The 14,304-nt window shown below is 41.0% G+C and overlaps 1 protein-coding gene across 1 annotated transcript in view; it reads left to right on the plus strand.

Annotated features, from left to right (window-relative positions):
- The window catches only part of EPC2 (enhancer of polycomb homolog 2), a 49,629-nt gene that overhangs the window by 13,106 nt on the left and 22,219 nt on the right, over window positions 1-14,304 (plus strand). Inside the window, exons 2-3 of the mRNA XM_074594760.1 lie at window positions 5,560-5,719; window positions 13,352-13,497. Of these exons, the coding sequence (XP_074450861.1) occupies window positions 5,560-5,719; window positions 13,352-13,497 (306 nt within the window). The remainder of the gene's footprint in view (window positions 1-5,559; window positions 5,720-13,351; window positions 13,498-14,304) is intronic.

Raw genomic sequence — 14,304 nt, forward strand, 5'->3', positions numbered from 1 at the left:
AAAAAGTATACAACATATACAAAACCGTATCCAGCTCCTGGGATGATGATCGCGTCACCAGCAGACACAGGGAAAGTCCCAGACTGGAGTCAGCAATGGACAGGAGCTGAATTCTGGAACTAGAGTCAGGAATGCTTGGATTGGGATCGAAGGCAGACGAACAGACAGGGTCCTCCTCGGACATCAGCCATTGAAGAAAGAGCGAGCCAGGGCAGCCTTGCCCCTTTGATCCCTCAGCTTTTATACTGAGTGTGATGCAGATGGGATGGAATACCCTGTTGGTCAGGTTTGGGTCACCTGTCCCATCTGCTCCTTCCCACAGGTGGGACCCCTATATGCTTCTCCGCTTCCGACCCTCTAACAGGGCAAGCAGTGAAGTTAGCTGACCTTGGTTGTTCCAGCAATAAGTATAAGCAAGAGCCTCTGTGCATACCATTCCTTGGTACAATCAGGTCTTATCACTCTGAGAGTGACCAGTGTCTGAACAATATGGTGTTAATTTCAGACTTTAGTCAGTTAGAAGAGGCCCAGCTAAAAAGTAAAATTACAAATCAGAAAATTGGTTCTGTTTTACGTCAAACCAGGACAGGAACAGATAAGTTCAGTCCTAAAACTGCATCTTCTAGGGTGTCTGTATCCAATATGGAATTGCTTATTGCAGTTTCATAATTAAGACAGTGATCAGCTTTTCAGTGTGAGGATGGTATTCGGCCACTGACCTCTCCAAACATGCCCATCCAAAAAACTATCACGTTTGTTTAAAGTATGGTAAACTACTTCAGAGAGAGTACTATGGGTGATGGCAACAGGGAGCGTAAAGGATAAGGGAAAAACCAAACTGGTCTGTTGGATTCAAGCCCTGTGTTTTGTAGCAGCAGAATAAAAGGGAGTATATTGGTAAATGTAGTTCTAACGGGTAAAAATAATGTTCATTATCGATCACTGTTTCCCTTAAAGCTTAATAAAAACAATCTTTAGAAGAATATTATCTGTTGACTTATTACTATTGTTGAAGTTTCTATCTGGGACTTTCTTCACTATGAAAAAAGTTTAGAAAGAAAATGAAACCTGTGGTATTTCAGGGGTGAAAGGAGATAGCAGTGGAGGTAGCTTGCTCTGATTTGGGCTTGGAGCCTGGTTCTGAACATGTGCACCCAAAGCTGGTTTTAGGTACCAGTTGTAGGATTGTTTTGGTTTTTGCCTCTGAGAAACAACTAAAGCAAGGATTGCAGTGTCTCAGTATGGGCTCAGAGGTGTGATTTCAGGTCCTGTTCTGGACTGAAGCTGATACTTACTCTCTGTCAGCCCTGTTGTGAAAGGCTGTCAAGTCATTTGGGTTGGAGCTTTGGCAGTAGGGTGTGAGACTGCTCGGTGCAGTGTGCTCTTGGTGACGCCTGCCACGGAGTGAGTAGATTCATGCTGGCAGGACAGGCTGTCTGCACCAAGGAAAACATACTGGATTATGTAAAGCCAGTGGCTTGAGCAGTTTGCTGTAAACTGTTGTCAGTACGGTGGTTGTACAGTGAAGGTACCTGCGTGGCTAAAGTGCATCTTGAGAGATGAATCTGTCGCTTGGAGGACAGTTTTGTTTTAATGCGTAAATATGCTGAAGCAGCAGTATTACATATACTAAACATTTAGATATTTCTAATTCTGTTATGCTGTTAGTTGAAGAAATAGAACCATCTAAGCTGTATTTGTTTGAAATTTTTTGGTCATACTAGTGAGAAAGATTTGGATGTGCTTTTTAAGGAATTAGTGAGTAATGACTCTTTGACAGGTACTCCTTTTTATTCCCATGGCAGCATGCTCTGTTTGCTATCATCACTGTTTCCTCTAATGTTCGGTTATTTTTTTATGAGATCTTTTTATCTCCCCTACTTCAGAATGAAGTACAAGTTAAAATGTGGTGTATGTCTTTCAAAACCATAAGAAAGGGTGGAAAATAGACAAAAAGGTATATGGTATACCAATTAACTAAATCTATCTTTAAAAACTCTTTTACAGGTTTGATAAAGCTGTGTAATTAGACCAGCTTTCATATACAAGTCTTCAGAGTTTGTTTAAACAGAACTGAGGAGTTAAAATTTCTTATTTTCCTTAATTTCATGTTCAGTGGAAAGATTACTTTTTTTCCCTAATTTTAAAAACTGCATAGCTTATCTGTCTCTTGAAGCTCCACTGTTTGAGTGACAGTAATACTGTTAAGGCTCTTCTGTTTGAAAGCTGTGTTATGCTTGAAGGCTTTTTATAGTAAAGTGAGTACTAACACCTATTGTCACATTTTCCTTGGGAACTCTGTACGCTTACTAGCAGTGTTACAGAAACTGAGAATCTGAGTTACTCATCTGCACTGTTTAATGGGCTATGGAGCCAGAAGGTGTTTTGAATTTTGGTTGCGGTGTGTCCTTCTTCACTACTTTTTCTGAAGGTTAAACCTTGTTTATCCATTCATTACTTAGGCCACCGTGGACTAGTGTGGCTTCTCTACAAGTTATTTAATCCTGTCTTAGAAGAGTGTCTGGGTTTGTTTTATTTTAGGGGTGTGGAGCTCTAAGTTGGTCAACTTCAGTTGGTTGACTGTGTGAGGAATGCATCCTCAGCAAATTTGTTGCTGATCCTACATCAGGAGGAGTGGTTGGCTTGCAAACGGTGGAGCGTCCATCTTTGTGGATGCTGAGAAACTTGAGGACAGGCCCAGCTGAAATTTTGTGAAGTTTTTAGAAGTGCACAACTTTTGTACCTGGGGCAGAATAATAACATTGTGCATCAATACAGGCAGAGAACTGGCTGAGGAGGAGCAGCACTGATGGAAAGAATCGACCAGGCAATGGGTCAGTGCCCTGTGCACACTGTATGACTAAGGCATGCTGTGGACTGGGCTATGATAGGAGCAGTGTGGCCACCAGCTGGGGAAGTTATGTTGCTCTTCCACTTGCCGGTGGTGAGGCTGTTCTTGGGATGCCCTTTCCTGTTGCTCTGCTTTCCCCAGATTTCTCAAAGATGTTGAGAAACTGGAAGCTACTCTGTCAGTGGGCTGCCAGAGTGGCTAAAAGCTTAGACCGTAGCTGCTCTGAGGAGGAGAGGGTGAGGGAACCGCTCTTGTTACTTCTGGCAAAAGAGAGTTAGTACGTCACTGAAACAGGTTACTTAGAGGGGCTGTGGAAACTGGAGGCTTTCAGGACTTGAAAAAGTCATGCCTGACCTGTCTAGTGTTGGAGATGATCGTCTTCAAGTGGGAGTCGGACAGATAACCTCCACAAGTCCTTCCAGACAGCATTTCTGTGGTGCTGCTGTGTACTATGTTGTTAACTGTTAGAAGACAACTCTTGGGACATCAGTTGAAAGCAACACAGTTGTGAAACAAATTTTATTTTAGTTGAATTATGTACTCAGCGCTGTGAAGCTCTCCAAGAGACATTTCAATGGTAGAGTGACAGATTTACTCAGTATGTACTAACTCAAGCAGATCACACCAGATATTTGATTGCATGCTTGTCTTAATTTTAATAGTGTTCACTGGGGAGCCTGATAGTTTGATTTAATGTTGCTTCTTCTACTACAGGAGATTCCCCAAGCTGCTCTTCCAGTCCCTGATTTGTTATATTCTAATTTTGCAGAAACTGGATTATTTGTGTTTCTGCAAGATCTTAATATTTAAGAGGGTGTAATTTATTACATATTGTTTACATATTTTTAAAGATTTCTTCCATTCAGTACCCTTTTTTTAAATAATGTTCTGTAGAATTAAAGAGGAGAACATTCTGTTCTTGAGAGAATTTACCAAGTGTGTAGCACAGAATCTCTGGGTGCAAGACTGCCACATCTGCCAGGCTCCATTGCAGTGGAGTTACTGAAACACTGGTTCTCCTGTTTGGGGTGTTGATGTGACTCTTGTGAAGCCAGATGTCACAGGTGTTAATTGTGGGGAGGGGTACCCCGGAAAACTAGAGGAGGAGACAGTAGCAAAGTCTGTGTGTTTGGGTGGTTTTGTTTCGTTCCCCCCCGCCGCATTTGGAAGAAACACTCTTTCCAGCAGTCAAGTGTGTGGGAATGGCTAGAGCATAACCTGAAGCCCCTGGAATAGCCAAGGTGACGCTGCATAGGTCTAGGACAGAGCAGAGCTTTGACTTCAAGTTGATATTCTGCTGGGTCGTCCTCCCTCCCCTCAGATTCTGGAAGCTGGAGGCAAGAACTCTGCGGTGGGGGAGAACTGTAAAAAGAGATCGGAACTTTCAGGCTTTTGGTTCTGGTGGAGACTAATAGGTAATCTGCTAGGAGAATGCAGTTTGCTTGGTTTATATTCGACTTGCACAGATGGAGAGCTTGTGGCTTAAATCACCACAGCCGTTTACTTGGGAAAGCTAAGATTTGTCCTGGTGAAGACTACCACTCCTCCTCTTTACCGGACACACAGAAGGCAGCAAGTGCCAACTTAGCCATTTGGAGTCTTAGCATGAGACATTTTTGTAATGGTTTAAATGAGTAGCCTGCACTGGAGGGTCTGAAGCACACACATACGCTGCACAGCTGCCAGCATCTGGCGCAAGGAGGGAGGCAGCCAGAGGGGGAGCATTCAGAATCATCCCATCGTCTGCTGGACAGGCTGCTATTGTCGCAGGGCAGTTCATACAGGTGTTCTGCAGACTGCACTCAAATGGTACATGGATGGTAGCATGAATCAGAATACTGCATTTGTACTGCTGGGGTTTTGCTTTGCCAAAGTTTAACATGAGTGCTCATGAAAAATCCCTGAGAGAAAAGCCACAGGTTAGTGCAGGCTTACAGCAGTAGATGAATTTCACTGAGTTAACTAATAAAATGATGTGTGAAAAAATCTTTGTAAGTTAATACACTTGTTGTGATCTTTATTTCACTTGAAATGATCCTGTAGCAATTGATTCCTGTCCTGTAAGAATAAAATGAAGTGATACCTATTCAGGAACTCTGTGCTTTTCAAGTGTGATTGTAGGACAACTACTCTTTATTTTGCTCTTAAGTAGCTGAATTTCTGAAGACAGCAAGCTGGTAAGAATTGCTGGGTAGACAGGAATGATGAAATTAGCTATTCTTTTGATTTGAATCTGTTGCTTGTAATGCTTTAAACAACTTACTATGCATCTGTTAACTGATCTTGCATAAATTTTCTCTATGACAGGTTTTGATGAGTTTGGCTTATACCAGCCTTAATTTTCTACTAGGGTTATTTTGTGCAGTTTGAATGTTTGACTTTTTTCCAGTTTGGTAGAAGGTGTGGGCTATTGTCTGAACAGAAGGCTCTTTTCATCTGTTTGTAGTCCTGCCTAATGTTCACTGCAGCCCTAAGATCCTTATCTGTTAGGAACCCCATGGTATACCAAATGATGGAGAGCACATCTGTCCTGTCACTAACCCGGAAACAAGCATCTTGCTGTCCTCTAAAATACAGTAAAGCCTCAACTCTTTTATCTGGGTCTCCTGTAACAGAGGTAAACAGTAGGAGAAAAGGACGGTGGTCTTTGTATGTGCTTCTATATACTGATACCTAAATAAACAAACTCTTACATTTTCCTCTTGCAGGAACATCATTTGCAACGGGCTATCTCAGCACAACAAGTTTTCAGAGAAAAGAAAGAGAGCATGGTTATCCCAGTCCCTGAAGCGGAGAGCAATGTCAACTATTACAATCGCTTGTATAAAGGAGAGTTTAAGCAACCAAAGCAGTTCATTCACATTCAGCGTAAGTTAACAAATGTTGGGTTTGTTCCTCTTCCCCCACCCCTCTTTATTTAAATTGTGTAATCCTCAAGCAGTCTGGAGACAAAGTCGCTACAATGTTCAGAAAGTGGGAGGACTCAAAAATCCAAGGGGGATTTTTATATGTAAATTCCAGTATCTCTCTTCTCAAGTGCTGGAAGAATTTAAGGTTGAAGGCAAACGTGAGGTTGTTTTCTGCTTTATTTGTTTATGGGCTCCGTGCTGATACTATATCTCCATGTACGGTAGCTGGCAAGCCTTAACCTGTCTGTGGGTCATCCACTATTGTTGATCAATGCATTCTTTTTTTTTTTTTTTCTTTCCTCCCAAAGTCTGAGAAGGAATAACTGAACTAGCCTCCTCGCTGACTCCTACTTGCTTATACTAATGCAGGGAATGGAAGAGTTGTCTCGTTTGCCGAGTGAGTCTGGAATGCCTGTTAACTCCAAAGTTCTAAATAAATAGAGATCAATAAAATAGAGGAGTTTTTGTAATGAAATCAACCTTCATTCTACTGATTGTAATAGAGTTCTTGAAGGTTCAGTTTCAGCTGTGCTCACAGTGCAGTTCAAGCTCTTCACTATAGCAGGGATATATTCTGGGCTATGGATAACAGTTATTTTTCTCTGTTTTGCTAAAACTGTAGAGAGGTCCCCTTCTGTAGCGAACTCTTAGATTATTTTATAGATAAAAGGACGAATTCTTTTGTATGAATTCAGCTTCGTATGTCTAAAAAGACCTAATTAATTAATCTGAACTTGATTATAGCGGTCTCTGGCATAATTGTAACACTTTTTTTGGTTGATGTTCTGTTGACAGTGGTGCACGTTTATAGCTCAGTTGTTCCTTGGCACACAAATCATGTTTGTCCTTTGCAGCCTGTGGTTTTGGGGGGTTATTTTGTGACTTGGATTTCTCCCAGGTGTCATCTTCATAGCAAAACTTTGGTTCAGTCGTCACAGGGGCTTGTCGGTCCTTAATGGTGAAGCACAAATTCAGTCCTCAGTCACGCAGAGAAAACTTTTCTTGTCACTGATTCATGTTTTTGGTTCTTAGTTGTATTGGAAAGAGTATTGCTACAGCACCTTGAACAGGAATGTGGTCTCGGGTGTTAGTTTGGGGGTTTGTGCAGACAGTATTGATTTACTGGACTTCATCCATCCATTATTTCTCACTGACATGTTGAAGTCTCCTGGTTTTTCCATGTATTTAAAAAACGAGAGATTTTGGGGAAGAACATGCTCAAGATTCTCTCTGATGTAGGAAAGATCATACTGGTAGTGTGAGAAATGATTTAAAGGAAATTGATTAAGTATTTCTCTCCTTAATAGAAGAAACAAAGCTGCAGGCAAGGCAGGTTGAATTAACTGAAATTAAGCTACTGAATGAGGAGTGTATTTTATTCTTTTCTTTGTTGGACATTGCTAGAAACACTGTAAATATTGTTAATAAACATGTCTAAAAGTGTTAAATATATTATGCCAAAATGTTCTTTGTCTTGTTGAGACTCACAGTCTTTGTGGACAGAATTACAGAAGGTATTTGAGCTGAAGATAAACATCAGATACTGCTCCAAGATAATTTTTCCCACATATTCTGGTTGGAGTAGGTGTGATGCAAGGCAGTTTTATGCTACATAAACTGCTTAGAAATTCTGTTTTAATGCTAAAAGCAGAAAGAACAACAATACTTACTTTGGCCAGGGAAGCTATGTAAACAGATAGAAGGCGAGAGGCCATGTACTGTAATCCATACTTACTGGTGGTTGTTACTAGAAATCTCTCATTAGACCTAAATAGTTTTGCAGTGCATCTGGTAGCCCAGGGTTTTAGTGTTTTTAACTTTCCTAGTATAATTCTTTTATTTAGACCAGTGGTTCCAAGCAGAGAAAAGTTAACGTCTTTGTGAGGTGTGGAATTCATGAATAACCATGGATTCCAGGTGTTAATTCAACTTAGGTAGCACCAATTCAGGTGACTATGAACTGAATATAAGCAAAAACCTTGAACTATTGTAATCATTCCACTATGCTTAAGGATTTTCCAAGAATGTTTTTAGTTTCAGTAACATGGAGATGCATTGTAAGTTATTAATATGCAGCAAAGAGAATAAGTTAGTGCACTTGTACCTATGTTAGAATTAAGTTAAGTGGGTGTAAGAAAAGTCGTGTCCCTAACAGAAACAATAAGAATGGAGCAAAAAAAATATTTTAAATATATATATTATAGAATATATATGTATTTCACCTACTTGTGTATATGAAGGGTAATGATACCAAACTCATGCTTTATAATAAGTAATACAGCCAAATAGTTCAAATTATCTTCATTAAGTTGTGTGGGATGAACTCTAGTCACTTTTTAAAATTTAAAGTGAAGTGTGTGCATTTCGTGGAACTGAGAGTTGCCCTTTTTTGATTCATTGGGTGTTCTGCATTTTTGGAGGATGCTGTAGCAGGATCTGTTCCAGCTGTGGCCTTGCAGCCCAGGTATGTACAAAGGGTATCTGCCCGCTCCCTCCCCTAGTGAGGTATTTCAGTGCAGGTGAGGAGCACCGGAAGCTCTGTTCCAGTCAGGTGCTATGGCCTTGCCATTGAGGGGGTGTTTTGCTGCTTTGTTACTACTTTGGATATAATTACCATGATGTGGTTCTTCATTTACTGTTGGTCAGCACAGATGTGTCTGCTGCCATTGGGATCCATACTGCCCACTCCCTTCATACTGCCAGCGCCTTTCTGCTGGCTGTTGTGTTCATGGGGAGCTAATTCTGGGAAGAAACTCTTCTTTCATTTTTTGGTTAGGTGAACCTCCGTATTTATCAGTTTTCTGTCTTGGCTCGTCACATGATTGCTCTTGTTGGCACAAGCAAGGTGGTAGGAATGTGGCTGGCTGGGGAAGGAAGCTAGTAGAACCGCTTGTTTCAGTGGTAACTCATGTCTATGTCAGTGTAAAATGACCGTGGAACCACAGCGTTCACTTAGTTAGCTAAATGAAATCAGTTAATGTAGTTCAGTTAAACCCAATGTAATGTAACTTAAAAACAAATTGCATTTCTGTAAGTTAGTATAAACTCTGTTCCTGGGGGAGCTCAAGTAAAGTAAATCCCTCTGACAGGTACTGCCGTCAGGAGTGGTTAGAGTGGCAGAGGATGTAAACTAGGATGTTGGTTTTGTAACAGCAATTAGGAAGCCAAGGAGTTCTGAGTATTCATACAAGGTAAACTTCACTGGTAGGATCGCTGGGGCCCTGTCCAACAGTGCACTGTAGAAACATGCAGTGTGGAGAAATGCAGAAATTTTGGAGTAGGAAAACTAGATTCATCAGTCAGTCACAAGAATCTGCCAGGAACTACTGGGAGGAAGGGATATAGATGATCCATTTTTAACTACATTGGTAGTTGTTCTTAAAATGCTAACTAGTAGCAGGTCATCTGAAGTACAGAGCTTTCTGTGTCTCAGTCTAGTCCTTCACTAATTCTTGCAGGCGTGAATGAACAGTTGCATCTGTTGCCATGGCAGGGGCAGAAACAGAGCCTGGTGATGGATAGTTGGATCACACAGCACATAAACCACCTGTGTCTTGTGATGGCTTCTGAAGCCAGCAAGCTGCCATGCTAGAGGCCAAGTCCGGGATGAAAAATGGCTTTTTCTGGAACCAGCACAGTTCACTCAGTGCTTGGGAATAGAAGAAAACTGATGATTAAGGATGTCCCTGAAAGCGTGTTTCAGAGAGCAGTGATGGACAAACTTCAGGGAAGGAGGACTCTTCCATGAATGTCCCAGAGCTGTTGTGAGCCAGCTTGGGGTTGATTAACTCCTTGTGATTGCATGCAGCAGTTAAAGGATGAGGGATAGCTTTGCGTTTCCTGAGACTCACAGACCTCCACAGGCTGCTGAGACTTTGTGGCCTTCATGTCCGCATTGAAAGAGGAGGTGGAATGCAAGTATTGCTTCCACTGCTTCAGCATCGTTAACCTGCGGCCTCTGTGGAACCCCCTTTCTTTGGCAGTCAACTGTATTGATAACTACAGGTCATGACAAATAGTATGAGAAGCATTGCAAGCAAAAGAAAAGCATTGCTAGAAGGCATGAAAAGCAGGATATGTAACAAGGGCTGCTACTGTTCTCACAGTACCAATTTCTTTTTGTATAAGAAAATGAGACTGGATTTATTTGATGTAACTTATTCCTGGCAAGTACATATTGGATACCTTTTATCTTGTCATTTTGATTGTTTGTCAAAATATTTTTGTAGAGTTGAAATTCAGGTGTAGTTTTGGCTTTTTTCTTAAGGCTTATAGCTTTTTCCATTTTCCAGTTTTTCAGCACTTAATTTGTTATTCAGGAAGTCTCAAAATGATTGCAAAAGAGCTGATGTTTTATCACCAAATAATTTAGTACATGTATGAAGTTAGGTGGACTTGACATGTTACTCAACCAGTGGTTCACAGGGGCAAATGAACCAATGTAATGGCCAGAAGGGAAGGTTCCACTTTTCTTCCCGGTTCCACTTGCGGTTGCGTACACCCCTGTGTGTCTTGAACTGGTCCTGATCCTCACCGGGTACCTCTGCAAACTGGTTCAACTTGCTAACAGTAAGCAGTGAGAGAGAGGGAGGGACTCTCCTGCTTTCAGCTGAGGTGCACCATAGGGTCACTTTACTTGCTGGCAGTGCAGTAATCTGACTTCTCCGTTTCAGATGGAGATCTCACCTTCTTATTGCTAATGTTCATCATGTGTTCCTGAGGATGGTTGGTCTTTTAAGTTGCTTGTGGATAGAATGGTTGGGCTTTCTCTTTTTTCCTTGCTAGTTTTAGTGTTTCCTTCCAGTTGCATCTCACTTGAGCTTGTCTGATTTTGTTCTGAAAGATGATTCAGGAAGGTGCATGGCTCAAGGACTTTGAGTCACTCTTCTTTCCTCGTTGTGGAAATGAAGGCGAGCTTACTGGCACTGCCTACAGTGTACAGGTGAATAGCATCACATCTTCCCTGTCATAGAGATCCTCCTGCTCACCGAGACTCTGGTTTAGAAATACTGACTTGAAACATCTTGTTCGTGGGGGATTACTGAATTATCTACTGACAGGTAGTAGGTGGACGTTTTTTTTGGTGTAAGATCAATATCTGTCTGAGGGTAAACAAGCAATGCCTTTTCTGGACTTCAGTGGATTTCTGTGCATTCTCACGTTGTCTGTGAGAACATGGTTAAACACCTGTTTCTTGGAGTAGAGAGACCTGCTTTATCCACAATGATGGGGGTATCTGGTCTAGAAGACTGGCTGCCTCCCTTGAGCAGAGTTGTTTGTATATTGTGAAGCCCCTTTCATTAGGACTGTAGCAGCTTTATAGGCTCTGAGGATCATCTTGGGGTGGGGGAAACTTCTGCAATTTCCTTTCTGGTAAAAGTGGCAGTTTATGCTTCAGAGGTCATCAAATTACAGATTGTGGTGGAGGGGAAGTGCAATATTGGGCATCATTCTGCAGGAGAAGTACGAACTGCCGAGGTTGCCCTTGCCTGGGAGAGCTCTGAAGTGGTTTGAAACTCTGGTGAATAACATGTGGAGTCAGGCATACTTGGTCCGTGTTTGAGCTGTGGTCAGTGCTGCATGGGAGAGAAGCTTTGGAGTGAAGGAGTGAGGGTTACAGTTCAGGTGGGACAGCTCGCCCCATTTCAGTCTGTGGCTGATGTGGGGCACTGTTTGTGCCACCACTGCAGTTCTGGGCTCTGCTGGGCCCACACAGGAGAGGCTGGAACAAAGCTTCCAGGAGCCCGAGGTGATGCGTAGCACGCTGGTTTCATCGAGCACTGACACTTGGCAGGTAACTCACTGATACTGGGCTGGTCACTGGCTGTGCAGCTCACCCCAGGTGCTGTAACATCCTCTGTCTTCTCGCAACTACATAGTCTTGCCTGGTGTTGTTTGTAATGAATTAAAAAAAAAAATAAATCTGGGTCAGTTTTTATCTCAAAACTTTTGATTCCTACAGACTGCCACTGGTGAAGCAGGATCCAATGTTGTAAGCTGTAATTTAACTCTAATATACAGTTGTTAATTGTTAGAGGGATGCTGTGGGTCACGTGCCCAATGACAGTGTCAAGTGACCAGTGCCGTGCAACTTGTACCTACTGAATTAATATTGTTAATAATTCCACTTAATACATATTTACAACCTGTTTTTATTAACAACTTCTTGAAATAAATTTCTATAGTCTGTTTACAGTGTGTTTGGCCAGAGAAGCCTTCTGACTAAATGGTGTTGTCAGAGTTAGTACAGTCGAGCACTGTCTCTTCTGAGAGGTAGCACTTTGCAGGTCAAAATGGTCAGGGACTGCTTATTAGCACTTTTCAGCTGTATCTGACTGAGTTTCCATGCATAGCCAAATCGATTAAATGCTGGTAGTGCTTTAGCTAATTTATTGCATTGGAATACAGATAGAATGGTCTTGGGCTAGTCTGAAACATGGAAAGATGTTTGTTGGCTGTTCAGACCATGGGAGAGAAAATACTATAATTTAAAGATTTATAATTTAGCTTTTTCTTTTTTTCCTGGTCTTCCAAGTTTTTGTTTTAAGGTCCTATCAAAGTACACTGGGAAACTTAGTAAGCAGATGTTTTCTTTAAGTTAGCGCTTAGATATAGCCATGAGTTAACAGCGTAAAGCGAGGGTAGCGCTGTGTGTCTAATAAGAATAGAATATATTTCAACAAGCCTTCACTGCTTTCATACAGCAACTTGTTGATTGAGTTATTTGGAGTGTTGTAGTTAATACTTCGCCTCTTCAAGGTTTTATTAGGTACAATTAATGTTTTGTATTAAGAATTCTTCATTGTTTGCAGTTTGTTTGTACTTGTTGTAAAACTTAGTTTCTGCTATGTTACCTGAATGGTTACTTCCTCCTGCTTTTAATAGGACCAGGAACATTGTGTAAGAATGGAAAGTGAATAGCACAGTCTGTAATAAAGACATGAGCTTTGTTGTAAACTTGGGAACTTGCTATTTGGAGAGTACGGAGGAATATTCAGGTTCTGCATCTGGAGTTTAGCTGGTTTTGGAGAAAAATTACCAATTCCTTCAGGACTGGTCTCGCATTTTTACGGTTTGTTGCACAGTTATATGAAGGGGGGAGGGGGGAGGAAAAGTTTAGCCTACTGAATATTTTAAGACTCTGTTTGTTGAACTATTTAAAAATGACCAACTGTAATTACATCAGAATGTCAGTGTAAATGCTTTTTCTCCAAGTCTGAGATTTGATGGAAAATTATCTTAATTGTTAACAAATCTTATCATGATATTCTGGAGGAGCTGTACTGTAATAGCATTAAGAGGCCTTTTTTTTTTCTCTTGTTTTGCAAAGATATGTTAAAATTTCTATGGTGTTTTTTAAACTAAAGCTTTTTTTTTTCCTGTGACCCCTTCAAGCCGCTTAAAATTGAACTTCTTTGATTCCCCTTGTACTGGATGTCAGAGACAAGCAGTGTTACGGTAGAGATGTGCTAATCCAAAATTTTATTGATCATTTTTGATATCTGATTGTCTGATGCACGCTTCTGTGTTTCCGTAGTGTGGTATTTACCAAGAATTTAACTTCTTTTGTTCACGTGTATTTCTCTTTCAGCCTTTAATCTGGACAATGAACAGCCAGATTATGATATGGACTCTGAGGATGAAACCTTACTGAACAGACTAAATCGGAAGATGGAAATCAAGCCGCTGCAGTTTGAAATAATGGTTGACAGACTTGAAAAAGCCAGTTCTAGTCAGGTATTGTGCTATGTTCAGAAATGACTGAGGTTTTTTGATTTCTGAGTTTTCTGGTCATGTGGTTCTGGGTGGTTTTTTGTTTGTTTTTCAATTTGTTTTATTTCCTATATCCACACAGGATAAGTGTGTGTGAGTCTGCAGTTACACATAAATCACGCTGCTGTCTTTTACTGTCAATATTGGTAACTCAGAAAAACAGGTAGGGAGGGAGCTTGTGGGGGATGGTTGGGCGGAGATGTTTTTAAATTTTAATTCCTAACCACAGGGTGTTAGAGAGGACAGCTTAGAACATCTTGCTTTACCTGTGTAAAGATGGAAGAAGCTCATGGTCTACAGATTTAGCTGTAAACATATATGAGAATCCAAATTCTTTATTTCAGTTGGTACTAATGGACATTGACTTCAGTTGAAGTTTGAAGGTTAGAAACTTAGAAGCATACACAGCGAAGCAAAGTATTTGTTAAGATTGGGCTCTTGTAGCAGAAACTGCGCAGATGCAAGAAAGTAAGTTATACTCCAGTTCGGACTTGGAGGCTCGGACTCCTTGCTTTACAAGGAAGCATGGGTTTTATTTAGTCACTTATTTTATCGTAAGGGTACCAGTATCTTAATAACCGGGTTCCTGAGGTGTTCCAGGTCAGTATCTGGAGAAGGGTCTTAAAGCCAAAAACATTACTGAAAAGTTACATCTGAAAGATCAGTTTCTGAAGGGCAGGTTTAAATAGGTAAAGTTATTTTTCAGTAAGATGAATATTTTGCTCGAGGGAAAAATCCATTGCAGGATCTGTAGCTCTAAGTTTCTTAATC

The sequence above is a fragment of the Larus michahellis genome, chromosome 7, assembly GCF_964199755.1.
Source record: "Larus michahellis chromosome 7, bLarMic1.1, whole genome shotgun sequence".
In the NCBI taxonomy this organism is placed as follows: Eukaryota; Metazoa; Chordata; class Aves; order Charadriiformes; family Laridae; genus Larus; species Larus michahellis.